At 50.3% G+C, this 14,539-nt stretch overlaps 1 protein-coding gene across 3 annotated transcripts in view; it reads left to right on the top strand.

Annotated features, from left to right (window-relative positions):
* Positions 1-14,009, top strand: part of Ssbp3 (single stranded DNA binding protein 3) — a 146,793-nt gene extending 132,784 nt beyond the window's left edge. For 2 of the 3 annotated variants that reach the window (XM_036178525.1, XM_036178524.1), the window contains 9 exons: positions 1,132-1,196; positions 1,753-1,801; positions 2,407-2,442; positions 2,918-2,972; positions 4,160-4,230; positions 10,456-10,534; positions 11,407-11,435; positions 11,525-11,626; positions 12,321-14,009. In XM_036178525.1, the coding sequence (XP_036034418.1) occupies positions 1,132-1,196; positions 1,753-1,801; positions 2,407-2,442; positions 2,918-2,972; positions 4,160-4,230; positions 10,456-10,534; positions 11,407-11,435; positions 11,525-11,626; positions 12,321-12,350 (516 nt within the window). In that variant the 3' untranslated portion in view covers positions 12,351-14,009. Of the gene's footprint in view, positions 1-1,107; positions 1,197-1,752; positions 1,802-2,406; positions 2,443-2,917; positions 2,973-4,159; positions 4,231-10,455; positions 10,535-11,406; positions 11,436-11,524; positions 11,627-12,320 lie in introns of all 3 variants that reach the window. The other variant, XM_036178523.1, reaches the window with a different exon arrangement.
* Positions 14,010-14,539: the final 530 nt, after the last annotated feature.

Here is a 14,539-nt window from a genome sequence, read left to right on the forward strand (position 1 = left end):
GAGGTCAGCTGTCCTGTGGACTCTGCTTCCTGTGCAGGTGTCTACCCAGAGCAGGCCCAGGGAGTGGGGCTCTGTAAGCTGGCTGCAGCCTGCCCTCCCTGTAGGCCTCACTCCTTGGCAGGTGTCTGGATCTCGCTGCCTGTATCTTCTAGACGCAAGTCCTCTATGGATGACCTGCAGAATAGTGGGCTCCTCAGTGGGGACGTTTGGAGGCGGTCCTTTGTGAAGACCTGTTTTCAGTGGTGTTACCTCCATGCTTTTCTGACCAACACTGTCCCCTGGCTTCACCTCCTTTCCATCAGAGGTTTTGGGAAAGATCCAAGGCTTAGGGGTGAGACCCTGGTCTGCCATTTGCTAGCTGACTGTGGCCAGCTGCTCCCTCTTAGACCTCCAGCCTCTTTTGTGGAGGGGGACTGGCTTCAGAGTCTTATTACAAGGACAACAGACTCAGGAGAAGAGCAGTGTGCACAGCAGTAGACAATTCACACTGGAGCTCGTTGCCGCCGGCATCCCACCACCTACTTCTCGGATGCCCGACCAGGGCTTTGCCCAGGCGTCCAGTTGTGCAGTTTATCTGTGCCCTGACAGTTTCCATCAGCCATTGAACACCTGGGGTTGTAGAGCTGGGGTATAGCCATTGAGAGACTGTCCTGATGGAAGAAGGCCCTTGGCGTCCAGCAGCTTGGGAGGGATGGTCATGTGTCTGGTAGGGGAGAGTGTTGAGCATCCTGAGGTCAGTGGGATGGTGGGCTGGGGCCCTCTGTGGTCCTCTCCCTCAGAGTCTTAAGTGACTCCTGTCAACAATCGGGCAGCGGACCTGGTAGCCGAGTCAGCCCTTCTAGCTGCTGAGGCCTGTGGGAAGGGGCCAACAGCAGCTTGCTGAACAGACACTTTTTATGGATTATCGAGGCGAAGCCCTTGAAAACGCATTGACTGTTGTGACTGTCCCTCTGTGCTGGCTTGTTGTCCTTGTGGTCCCTGTCACTCGGTCCCCATCCTTTCTGAAAGAATGTATGATTTTTTTCTCATCAGGCTGTCTTCACGGACTAACCCTCACTTGTATTCTGTGTTTGTCTCCCCTCCCCGGTTCCCTTCTCCTTCTCATAGACTGACCCTTGGTTATCGTTGCAGAATTACGGCAGCGGCATGAGACCACCACCCAACTCCCTCGGCCCCGCCATGCCTGGGATTAACATGTAAGGCAAAACGGCCCTGGCCAGTGCCTCAGAGCCTGTGGCCTCCCCACCCACTGTTGGAACCCCAGAAGACTCCTAAGAGTCACTGGTGCCTCTCTGGGCCTCAGTTTGCTCATCATTAGGATGAAAGCTCTGCCTTATACAGTGTTGTGTGCCAGGCACAGTGTTGGACACGCTCATTATTCAGGCTACACCTGCAAGGGCATGGCTATTCCCTGCCTGTGATGTCCCTGAGGCACAGAGAGGTAGAGTGACTTCCTCAGACTTGCACAGCTTCAGTGGCTGATCCAAGATTTAACCCCTCAACTCCAGGACTGTATGAGAGTCTGGGGCGTATCTTCCTAGGGAAAAGCAGGAAGTCTTTTATATGTCATTTTATAAATATGATATGATTTACAAATTTTACATCAAGTTTGGAGGAGTGCCCATCACCACCCAGAGTCAGATGGCCTCTAAGACTTCCTGTACTGATGTCATCTGCCCCCCTGCCCCTGCCGGCTCCACTCTGTAAGGTCTGTAGCACCCACCTTCATTGTGTCCATCTCTCCTCCCTCAGGGGCCCAGGAGCTGGCAGACCCTGGCCCAATCCCAACAGTGCTAACTCAGTGAGTATCCAGGTCTGGTGGGACACCATTTTCCAGGAGAGAGGTGTGGGCACAGGGTAACTCGTGTCCCCAGGAAGCGGCGTCAGGAGGGAGAGGTGCAGTAGGGTTCCACCTGGTGCCTTTGAGAAGAAGGCTCATGTGGGAGGAGCCCAAGGGCAGTGTGCTGGCATCCTCAAAGGTGGTCCTGCCCTGCAGAGGCTCATCTGGACCAGCTGAGAGCCCGGGCTCCAGGTGCATCATTTGTCCAGAGAAGAGGGTCTGGTGTCCCACATTGAGGGGAATGATTAAGGGGCTCAGTGTAGACAAGCTGGGAGGAAAAGGTGTGGGTGGCTGTGGTTATTGCTCTCTTCCACACTTCCAAGTGGAAGACCTCCTGGGACCCTACTCTCAGGCTTTACTAAAGACTGCAGGACGAGACCAGTCCCCAGGACCAGTGCATTATGGCGTCACTCATGTCTCAGGCCTCCTCCTCTGGAAACTGACCGGGCTACTAATTCACTGGGTCCCCAAGCCTCTCCTAAGAGTGGGTTTGGGAGCAAAAGGGCACAATACTTGTCTGCCAGGGAAGGCAGCTCCAATCCATGGCTCCTAAATCTTCTTTGCAGATCCCGTACTCCTCTTCATCACCCGGTACCTACGTGGTAAGTGCAGCTACGGGTTTTGACTATCCGGTACAAATAGCCAGCTGCCAGGCATGAGGGCCACTCGGGGTCTGCTATGTTCCTTGTGAGAATACCCCTGAGCCCAAGATCCAGATTGCTAGACTTCTGCCATCAGTGTTTAGGTATCTGTACAGGCCCAGAGTGGCCCAAATTTCTCCATACCTGACCCAGGAGGGGTCTCCTTCTGAGTGGCTACCCAGCAGGCTGTGTATTCCCACTTAGTGCCTCTGGCTTTCACTCGTTGGTGTGCACACATCCACCACTGATGCCTCTTGGCTTGGGAGGAAGAATGTAAGTCCAGCTTCCTTCAGGCTTGTATGCTCCAATTCTGTGTGCATGAGGTGCTCGGCACCAGGCAGGGCCAGGCTTGCCCAGGCACTGGCAGGTAGCATGGAGGCCTCCCCAAGCCTCTTATCGCCACAGGTTACTGATGACAGCTTTTATCTCATCTCAGGGACCCCCTGGTGGTGGCGGCCCTCCAGGGACCCCCATCATGCCTAGTCCTGCAGGTAAGAGGGCTTGAGGGGAAAGGAAGAACCCATGGGGGTGGGGTGCTGTGTGACCCTGAGGGCTCTGTTGCAGATCGTGGCCTTCCGGTCACTGCTTCCAGAGTAGTGCTTCCTCTACCAGGCACAGACACCTAGGGATTTAAGGGCTGTGAGCCCTTGCTATCACTAACTCATTGTGTGGCCTCAGTCAGGTGACCCATCATGTGCTCCTTTATACTGGTTGGTAAAGAACAAGGTTTAGCTGAGGTCAGGGACAAGGTTTCTTTGCCCTAGGTGACTTAGAAAGGGTCTTTGGGGCCCTGGCAACTTGGAACCAGGATTCTAAGGCTCCCTGAGATTCCACATCTCTAGGCTTCTGGTCCTTTGCATAAGAGATCTCCTTTCCCTGTTTCTTTTATCTAGAGAGGGCAAGTGTGCACACGAGGGCAGGTGCACACATGCACATACACAGTGTCAGAATTATCTGTCTACTCGCTAAGAATAGCATTGCAGTCAGCCAGAAGGCGTGCAGCATCCATCCCCTACCCAGCCCAAAATAGAGGAAGAATTCCTGTTCCTAAGAGAACACTGTTAGCTGATTTCCTGAGGAGACTTTCCTGGCTAGGTGGGGTGTGGCCGGAGCCTCCCCTTCCAGCTCCCTATAAAGGAAATCTGCTCAGCTGCAGGGGTGGAGCTGGCTGCGGCTGCAGCCAGCTCCCGCTCCAGCTCCCCCTCTGCAGCATTGATGAGCGGCATGACCTACATTCAGACTGGGTCACGTTAACCCACTCCGTATGTTAATGCGGCCCCAGCCCCAGCCCTGCCTCCTTACCCCTCAGCCTAGCAGAGTGGGTCTGGGTAACTTGCTATGTTTTCTTTCCCTGGGTGGAGCTGAGAGGCAGCACAGGTGTGTCCTTGTGTCCTTAGTAAGCCAGTGGATCAGATCTGAAGTCCCCTGTGCTGTACCCGCCCTGCTGCCCAGACACCCTGAAATTCTTGGGTTTGTGGTTGAGTGGTTTTCACAGTTGAATTTTCTGTGATTAAAAACTTTGTGAATCTTCATTAAATACAAATTACCCAGAAGATGGTGATACTTAGAAGAAATTTTAGGTGATAAAATACAAAAGAATGAGTTCAAGTGCCACGAGTTTGTTTTAATTAAGAAATAAATTAATCACCTCGACTCTCTGGCTCCCACTATTCTACAGATTCAACAAATTCCAGTGACAACATCTACACAATGATTAATCCTGTGCCGCCTGGAGGCAGCCGGTCCAACGTGAGTCTGCCTTCTGCTCATTTACATACCAGATACCATAACAAATCATAATTAACTTCATCAGCTGAGGGGAAAGCACGTGTAATTGATTTCAGCCATTTGTTACCAACGATGAATAAAAGAAACCATCAGAAAAGCGATTACCTCTTGGGCAAGTCAGCCCCAATCTTACCGCTAGTGGGGGTGGGAGAGGCAAGGCTCACCCTCTGCTCAGGTGTGAGGATGCTGGCAAGGGAGAGCCACAGGCTGCAGGGCCCTTTGGCTTAGTGCCCATTCTTCTGACTGGCTGTACCACCTTGGGGAGTCCCTCTCTCCCATCTTCCCTGGTTCCTGAGCATTCTAGCTAAGGGTGAAACCTGAGATGTGCCTTTGGGGACTTGCCTCACCCATGGCATTGCCAACATGGCAGCTGTTTACCTCTACTCCGGCTGTCCTCTCATCTGGAATGCCACCTACCTTGCTTCTCATTCGCCTGTGCCCAGTGCCAAGTCCCCTTAGCACACTATATGGGGCTTCCCATGCCATGCTGTACAGCCAGGTCATCATCCCACTCACCTCTGGAAGGTGCTGGTCATGTGTTGGTCCTGGGGTGCTCTGGGCTTGGAGAGGAGGTAGCCTTGGGACCCTCTTAAGACATACAAGAATCACCGCAGGTGTCAGATCCCCTCACAGAGGCCACCCTGCGCTGAAGACAGCACACATTTGTCTGTCTGTTGGTAAGGTATGCGTCCAGGACCTTGTGTACAGTAAGCACTGCTCTCCTCCTGACCTCAGCTGCACCATTAGCACTAGATACTGAATACATTCTATCTCCCAGCAGCCTTCCAGAGGTCACGCTCTTTGGCCTGCCTCTCTTGCCAGGGCCACATGTTGAATAAATATGGGAATCTCCCTATTATCCAGCCTTCCTCCCCACCCACTAGCCTGGCTGCCCTTCACTGGGGTTGTCGTTCATCCAGATTTTAACACTAGAATCTCTGTATCCTGAGGTACCCCAGGCATAAGTCCGCTTTTGTAGCTGTGGATATAGATGGTTGGGTGGAAAGAGCACTAAACCCATACAGGCCACTGCACAGGGTGGAAAACACTGGTGAAGTCAGAGGGACATGGCTTAGATCATCCGTCACCTACAGTCATCATCATTGCATTTTCCCAGACTATGGGTGCTGGTGGGCATCACTCAGGCTGTGTTATCAGGGCTGTGGCATCAAGGTGGTACTGGGCTTGCATTTAACATTATGAATACTGTGACCATGGGTTTAGGAGTTGAGGTCATTGGGACGATGAACTGTGACGGAGCCGGCTCCAGTGGGACCCAGCCAGCACCAAAGAGAAAGCTAAATGAAATGACCCTTGTTTTTCTGACAAGTGGAAAGGCACACAACTGGCTGAGGACACTCAAGAACATTACTTTGCATGTAGACAGGGACTTAGGCTTAGTCAGAGAGGGGCTGGGGAAGCACACTCTCTCCCAAGTCTCTGGCTACTGGCACATCCTCCTGAACCGAAAGCTCCTTTTGTTCTTCAGAAAGAGTTCTCGTGTCTGACTGAGCACCCCCATCGCCCCATTCCCTGATCACACTGTAACCAAGACAGTTGTGTTCCAGCTCTTGTGGTTATAACGGAAGTCCTGTGTGTGGACCAAAGGGAAGGGATTTTGATAACAGAGGTCCCAGCCCCTTGGGCACAGCTGTGCTCTCCACAGTATACCAGTGACACCTCACATCATTGTAACACAAGACTGCATACTGAGTGTGCAGTTCAGGGTTAGAACACATGTGCCTCAAACGCAGAAGACCCTGGGTTCGATCCCCAACACCACCCAAGAAAACAAAACAAAGGACAATTTCCTGCTAGGTCCTTTGACTTAAGAACAGGAATTCTACATTATCTTGATTTCCATGAGAGTTTTAATGAAATTACAGAAAGCAGAGCTGTTCTCTTATTAAATCTAGCTCGAGTTTGCTCATTGATCTGCATGTTCAGCAAACAGTTTTAATATCGTTCTTGGCAAATTCATCTGAAACCCCTCACCAATGAAACAAAAGCATCTCACATCCCTTGTACCACACTTCTGGTTGAAAGTTTAAGTCACTTGGCACTTTACAGAAAGACTTCATGCAAATTTTACTTCCTTGAAATAGAGAATGCCAGCCGGGTGTTATGGCACACACCTTTAAACCCAGTACTTGGGGAGGTGGGGGGGGGGGGCAGAAGGATCTCTTGAGTTTGAGGCTAGCCTAGTCTACAAAGAGAAACCCTGTCTTCACCCCCCTGCCTCTCGAGAATATGCCTCTTGTATACCTGTAAAATGACAGTCATCGCTGGCAACCACAGAAAAGTTGGTAAATGTTGGCTTTAAAAACTCAAATGTTTTTGCCAAGCAATGATGGTGCATGCCTTTAAACCCAGCACTTTGAAGGCAGAGGCAGGTGGATCTCTGAGTTTGAAGCCAGCCTGGTCTATAGAGTGAGTTCCAGGACAGCTGGGACTATACAGAGAAACCCTGTCTCAAAATCATAATAACAAACAAAAACCCACACACCTCAGTATTTTTGCTAGGTGTGTTGACAGTGTGTGCCTTTAATCCCAGCACTCAGGAGATGGGCATGCAGATCTTGAGTTCAAGGTCAGCCAGGTCTACAAAGCCAGTTCTGCGAAAGCCAAAGATACACAGAGAAACCCTGTCTCAAAAAAACAAACCAAGACAAACAAACAAAAAATTACCCCATAACTCATAGTTTTTAAGATGAGACGAGCCGGTGTGGTGACTCACACCTATAATCCTACACACAGGAGGCAGAGAGGCAGGAGGATTGCCATGTGTTGTAGGCCAACCGAAGCAACATAGTAAGCTCGAGATCAGCCAGGGCTATATAGCAAAAACCAGGTCTCAAAACAGAAAAGCAAAAGTGTGCCAAGAAGGATATCCACATCTAATCTGGAAATCTGGTGAGAAAGGGTGAGAAAAGGGATAGAATAAAAAGGAAAACGTGTACTCACCTGGGTGGTCGCGCTAAACCTCACACTGTACAAGAGTGACATAGTTTTCCAGAAATGAAGAACTCAGAAAATGCCCTGGTCAAGGGCAGCCATGTTAAATAGAACTCTCAGTTTCTTTTATTAAAACGGCCTTATTTGGAACTCAACTTGAATCTCACAGGTTCAAGTATCCTCGTGTGAAAAAGAGGTTTAATTGAGTAGGACATATGTCCTATGTGTGCTAGTGTTTGGAATTGCTGGCCATCATGTGCAGGAATGTCATTATAAAGGAGGATGGCCCAGCAGTTTTGAGGAAGGAAGCAGAGGTCGATGGAAGGTTAGACATGTCAAGACAGAGGCATTATCGAAAATATAGTTTCCTCATGCATGACATCTCTTTAACCTACCTGACTACTAATTGCTACTGTTAACTAGTCCTATTTTGTTTAAGTAATGGTGTTTCTGTATTAGAAAGTTAACCAATATAGACTAGCGTGGGGCTGGGACCAGCGGCACACATAGGCAAGTCAATGAGGTGGCTACCCTCCTCACCCAGCACACAAAAATGGGCTTGGGAACATGTTCAGTCTCCCAGAACTCCTGGGGCTTATTCGTTGTTTTTAAAGCTGGACACGTGCATGTGCCTGTACTGCCAGCACTGGGCAGGTGGGAGTAGGCTCACAGTTCACAGGTCAGCCAGTCTCGGTGAACAGAGAAGCCCCCAGCTCAGGGAGAGACTCGTTTAAACACCAAGGTGAAGAGCAGAGGAAACTCTTAACCATGACCTCTAGCTTTCTATGCGGGCATACGCATTCACCTCCACACGTGTGTGCACAAAAGCCATGTATACACACACCCATAGACATAATTAAAAATACCTCCCACCCCCACAAAAAAAAAAAAAAAAAAGAAAACTTGAAGCCAGGTGCGTTGGTGTGTGCCTGAAGGTGTGGCTGCTTCAGAGGCTGAAGCAGGAAGATGACTCGATCCCAGGAAGGCAGGGCTGATCAAGACAGCTGGTACTAAGTCATCTCAAGAGAGGACAAGGAGAAGGTTAAACAAAATGTACAGAGTGGAGAAAATCTACCCGATAAAAGACTTTAATTTAAAATAGGTGAGGAACTCTGACAAGTCAGTAATAAAAGACAGCCTAGTTAGGACATGGGACAAACATCTGAATAGATGTTTCTCCAGAATTGTGCAAGCAGGCCATAAGTACACGAAGAAGCTGTTAAGGAACGCAGGTTAAAACACCGTGAGGTGGTTCTTCATAACAGGAAGATGGCTGTGCTCAAAAGCTTGGGCAGTGACTATTGTTGGGGCTGAAATAGAGGAAGGAGCCCTCACTCACTGCTGTAGGAATGTCAGATGTGCAGCCACTAAAGAGCAGCAGCCTGCAATGTTAAGGAGGGTGGAACGGATGGCTGCGGGACCCAGCAGCTGCACTCGGGTGTACCTGCCAGAAGTGGAAACAGCCTGAGTGTGTGGTGAACAGATGTGCATGGCAGAGCTCTGCCCTGGACTTCAGTCCATAAGAAGAAGCACAGTACATATTTGAGCAGGAACATGAGGGATCCTTGGAAATGTGCTAAGAGGTTAACACTGGCCACTGAAGGCCATGGGGTGCCATGTTCAAAGTAGGCAAATCCATAGAGATGATGCAGATTGACCATTGCTGAGCTTAGGGTCAGGGTGATGATGTAAGTGTCCTAAAGTTGATGTGGTAGTTGCCCAACCATAAATAGAATGGATCAGTTGTATGATAGATGAATGTTTTTATGTTATTAAAGCAATAGGTGGAAATAAATAATAATATGTAATTTCAAAATTACCTGATTTGGAGACAGACAGGTTGGTGTATGTCTTTATCCAACACTTGGGAGGCAGAGGTAGTTAGGTCTCTGATTTTAGCAGTAGCCAGGGTTACATATGTCCTGTATCCAAAAAAAAAAAAAAAATGGGGGTTGGGGATCTTTAGCTCAGTGGTAGTTTGCTTGCCTAGCAAACACAAGGCCCTGGGTTCGGTCCTCAGCTCTGGCAAAAAAAAAAAAAAGACAACAAAATAAAACTGATTTTTATATATTGGTTATATCTGAGTTAGAATAATGGCATATATTTGGATGTATGTGTAATGTATGTATAATGTTAGCAACTTCAGACACTTTTTGGTCTGGGACAGCTGTGTCCTAGGAGATCCCTTCATCTTTGTATCATTTGGGTTCATTAGCATGAATTTGCTGCCACAATGTTCTTGGAAAGGTGACAAAGAACTGAACCCCTGTGTTCAGGAAGTGGCTGACACCCAGCCCTGCCCTGCCATTATTCAAGACTGCAGGCCCTGTGCACACCAGCTCTCCACCAGCTCTCCACTATGCCTCCTGTCTCGCGGTCTGTTGCCCACACAGTGGGTCTGGAATGGCTTCTGCAACCTGTTCTGTCTGCCCAGAGTCTGTTCATTCCTGCTAAGGCTGTGCTACCTCCTCTGGGCAGCCCATTCTGATATCCCTGCCAGTCTCTGAAGCTGCTCCTGCCCTGTCTGTGGCTGTGTTTGGAACTCAACCAGCCACTCTCCTGATGGGTGGCTGTGACACAGGTGTGGCCCAACATGGTCCTCCCTCTGTCACATCTAACACATACCCCAACACCCCCCACACCCCCCAACACTCCCCAGTCAGCATCACAGGCATTGTCTCTCCAGTGATGTGGCCTTGTGTGCCTTCCTTCCTGAGGTGGGCTTGAGAGTGGCAGACGGGATGGAGTGGATTCCTCATTGCCCCTGAAACGTCCCATGTCTGAGGGATAACCCCATGATAGGCAGCCCTGCTCTACTCAGCTTCACCTCTGCCCCAGGAGTCTATGCGGAGTCAAGATACGTTCCTGGGCAATAATGGCTGCTGATTCAGACATTTACCCAGGAGTGGGTCAAGCACTGTGAGGAGACCCAAGAAACTGGCGGGTGGGCTGCATGTGCGTGGAACCTGGTGGCCTTTGTCTGGTTCCTTTCCCCTGAGTTTGCTTATTTGACTGGTCCATACAGCCGGGCCCCTCAGTTGGGCCATCCCCAGGGCCAAGATACGGAACCTGTTCTGGCCACCTGGGCACAAGGAGACCCACCAGCCTGGAGCATCCTGGGTGGTATTTCTAAGAAGCTGGGGCCCAAGGCCTGAGTCTTTGGGAGTGCTTGGTAAGCAGGATGGCTGCAAAGGGCCTGGATCTTCTAACCGTGCTCTGCTTACCCCACAGTTTCCAATGGGTCCTGGCTCAGATGGCCCAATGGGCGGCATGGGCGGCATGGAGCCACACCACATGAACGGATCCTTAGGTAAGCCAGCACCCACGTGTGCTCCACTCTGCCTCAGCTCTTGAGTCATTTGGAACAGTGTTGGCCTTGACCAGGCACCTAGGAAGGTCCTGAGTCCTGAGCAAAGCCACCTGCTGCCTACACTGGGTATTCTCTAAACAGAAATGATGTCAACTCACATGCACAGAGCCAGGAGAGACAGGGTCTTCTCAAAGGATGGAGAAACCCACAGAATAGTGATCTAGCCCCTGAACTGGGCCAGGCATGGTGACACATACCCACTATAGTCTAGCATTCAGGAACCTGAGACAGGAGGGTCACAAGTTTAAGGCTAGCTTGGATCACACACAATAAGACCCGAAATAAAGGAAACTGACTAGAGCCACATCCGTGAGACCTGAGTAAGATAGAGCCGGGCACGGTGGTGCTTGTCTTTAGTCTCAGCACTCAGGATCCTGAGGTGGTAAATTCATGGCATGCCTGGGCCACATGGTAAGATCCTGCCTCAAGAGCAAATGAGGCTGAGGAATGGCTGGGTCAGTAGTGTTTGTGCGGCAAGCCTGAGGACCTGGACTTGATCCTCAGCACCCGTGTAAGAGCCGCGCACACTGTGGCATATGTTTCTAATGCCAGCTGTGGAGGCAGAGGCAGGAGGATCCTTAAGGCTTGATGCCAGCCAATCTGTATTTGAATCAGCAAGCTGAATCCAGGTTCAGTGAGAAAACTTGTCTCAAAAAGGCATGTGGAAAGCACCTGAAGGTGACCTCTGACCTCCCCCAATGTGCACTCTTGTGCACACATACATACATGGAAACAGTACCTGCATGTACTCGACACTCTCCCCTCCGAGAAAGAAAGAAGGAAATGCCCTGACTTGGACTCTTCTCTTTTAGGATCAGGAGACATAGATGGACTTCCAAAAGTGAGTGACACTGATGTCCCCTCCCTCGCTGTCACCCAGTCTGTTAGGTTGTTGGGGACATGGGCTCACCTCCTCGTCTCTTTCCACAGAATTCTCCTAACAACATAAGTGGCATTAGCAATCCTCCAGGCACCCCTCGAGATGACGGCGAGCTGGGAGGGAACTTCCTCCACTCCTTCCAGAACGACAATGTAAGTCTCCAGAGCCCCTGACTCTTCTAATGCTTGGATCCTGGTATTCCTCCCTTAAGCCTGGGGACCCTGTAACTGCCCGCTCACTGTGCTGCTTTTCACCTGTTATTTTTCCACCCACTTGGAGAGGCCCAGCCACCCATTCTTGTCTCCTGCTGCCTGATCCTGTGGGGAGAGGGCCCGTGTGAAGTCTGGAAGCCTGTGGCATACATAAGCAGAAATGGTTGGGGAAGCTCTGAGCTGATTGGTTAGACAGCAGTGCCCCATGGGATCATGCAACCAGGGATGTCCTTAGCCCTCTATGCCCAGGGCTAGGTGGCCTTCTGTGGCATACTCAATGATGAAAACAGCTCTTGAGAGCACCGGACTGTGGCTAGCCCACAGCACCCTCCGGGAACCAGGACTCACTCATTCCCGGGTTCCTGCTCTCTTGGTTTCCCCAGAGAGCTGCCTCCAAGGGATAAGAACCAGAGGCCATCTGTGCTGCCAGAGTTCCTGGCAAGAGGCATAGGCTGGTCCCAGGGGTGTCACCTAGCTCCTGCCTCCTTGACTTCCCCTTACTCCTACCCATTGTGCACCCCAAGTTGGCTTTGGCCAGTACTATACCAAGCCTGCAGGCTGTTGACACATTGCTAAGTCCTCGGCCTCCGTGCCCCACCTGACAACCATCCCCACCCCTGCTTCTCCCCTGCAGTATTCTCCAAGCATGACAATGAGTGTGTGACCCCGATGAGTGTGTGACCCCCTCTCCAAGACGCCGAGAGCCGGCATTGCAGGCAGAAGATGCCAGAAGTTATGCAAGAAGTGAGGTGTCGATACCAGGAGCTGGGGGAGGGTGTCTCCTGCTCCCCTCCACCCCTCCCATCCACTCCCCGACCTTTCCCAATTTTAGTTACATGCAATAAAAAGGCCAAACTTTTTATTCCGTAAAACATGAAGGACAGAGCTCAAAATGTATTTCAAGTCAACAACCAGAAAAATCCACCCTCTCCTCGCCCTAAAGGACCTTTCTGTACATGACACTTTTTGTTGGGTTTTTTGTTTGTTTGTTTGTTTGGGATTTTACCGTTGCTGGGATTTTTAATTTGTTTTTTGGGGGGTTTCCTTTTGGGTAAAAAAAAATTTTTTTAATGGAAGCTTCTAGCAAGCCCTGTACCCCCACCCCACCCAACCTTTTTGCTTTCTTCTTTAAAAAAAAAAAAAAAAAAGGAACAAAAAAAAAGGAAAAAGAAAAAAGGCAAAAAAAAAAAGGAAGAAAACCCCTCAAGCCCTTCCATCTGTCCCCAAGTCCTGCCACCAGAAAAGCTAGTCTAGGTGTGCGATGTCACGCTGACGTTGTAGCCATCTAAAAAAAAAATAATAATAAACTGGACAGTTTACAATCGATGGTTTCTTTCAAAAGCTGTTTGGGGCAAAGGAACAGAAGTCAACCCTTTCCACATGGGCCTTTGGGGTTTGCACTGGGCAAGGAAATGCAGGTGTCTGCTTTGCTCTGGCTGGCCATCACATCACATCGGCACCCCTGCCCTCAACCTATGGCCAGAAAGCCCAGAGTCCCCAGCCTGCTGTTGCCTGACAGAGACCATCGCTGTGACCCAGCGTGCACCACTCTTCCAGGACGGCTGCCTCTTCTTCAGACCTCTCGTGCCCAGCCACTGGGGCCTCCAGCCCCTCAGTCCCCACCATCTCCTGGCAAGAATCCTGCTGGCTGGGTAGGGAAGGCCCCACCAACGGGATGGCTACGATCTGGGGCATGGAACTGACCTCCACGTTCAGGTCCCCAGATCCTCACATGGTGTGCACAGGCAGGGCGGGCTGAAGTGGTTTTCTTTTTTTTCTCCTCTTTGTCCTTTTTCAAAGATGGGTATTGGTTAGAATCGCTCTGTATTTGCTTGGAACTGGATGGACAGACTTCGGCATCGCTGTGGGGGTGGGGGGAGCACCAGCAACCAGACAGACAATGTTTCCGGTCCTGTTTTTATTTTCAAAAAACCGACAAACCTGATGGTGGAACCACCCCCTCCTAGGAGGGGTAACTTGGCTGCCCTGGCCTCGCCCCGTGGCAACCTTTGTGTCTTGCCCTGAAGACACTGAATTCTTTGTACATTTACACCCCCCTCGTGCCCACCCACCCTTGTAGCTGGTCTTTGTTTTCTTACCTCCCCTTTCTGACCCATGTATATCATATTATGTGAGATACCATCTGCCTGAAAAAAGACCTTGTACGGATTCTTGGGAACATTGTAGCTGTTTCTGTGTTTTTTCTTACCTTGTAGTCTGGTTCTGAATTATGAGAGGAAAAAAAAGTAATTATGATACATTGTAGTTTGTGTACGATATATGTTGATAACGTTTTATTAAAGGGACATCTTTTTTCCGCAGCCCTTCCTGACATGTTTGGGGGGAACCCGGGGAGGAGCTGATGATAGTGATCAGGAAGGAGAGTCTGTGCCTGGTACCTGAGACTTCTTCCTTGCTCTGCAGGCACCTGCTGCCTTTTCCTGAGCCTGAGTTCAGTGCTGAATACAGTGGCCTTGGGAGGGGGGGGTTGGGACAGGTGGACGCCAGTTAAACCCTTGGAGGTTTGTTTTGTTTAAAAAAAAAAAAATTGTTAACTTTCATACCCAAAGTACCTGGTGTGTCTGGGATTGTTGGGGTGTTAGGGGGTTCTTGGCTATTGGAAGGATCCCCTTTTTTTAAACCCTCCAGGCAGGGATGAGGGTGGAAGAGGCGAGGTTTGGGGGCCAGGCAAAGGATTTCAGGAATGATCCAGACTGACCTGTAGCTCACAGGGGGGCTGCAGAGTATGGGGGATGCTGGTTGTCAGTGTTCACAAAGTACAGCTGAAGTCGGGTACATCCTCCATGCCTGTGGGGTGGGGCCAAGGATGGCCAGTGCTTGAACAAAGTACTC

The sequence above is a fragment of the Onychomys torridus genome, chromosome 2, assembly GCF_903995425.1.
Source record: "Onychomys torridus chromosome 2, mOncTor1.1, whole genome shotgun sequence".
Lineage (NCBI taxonomy): Eukaryota > Metazoa > Chordata > Mammalia > Rodentia > Cricetidae > Onychomys > Onychomys torridus.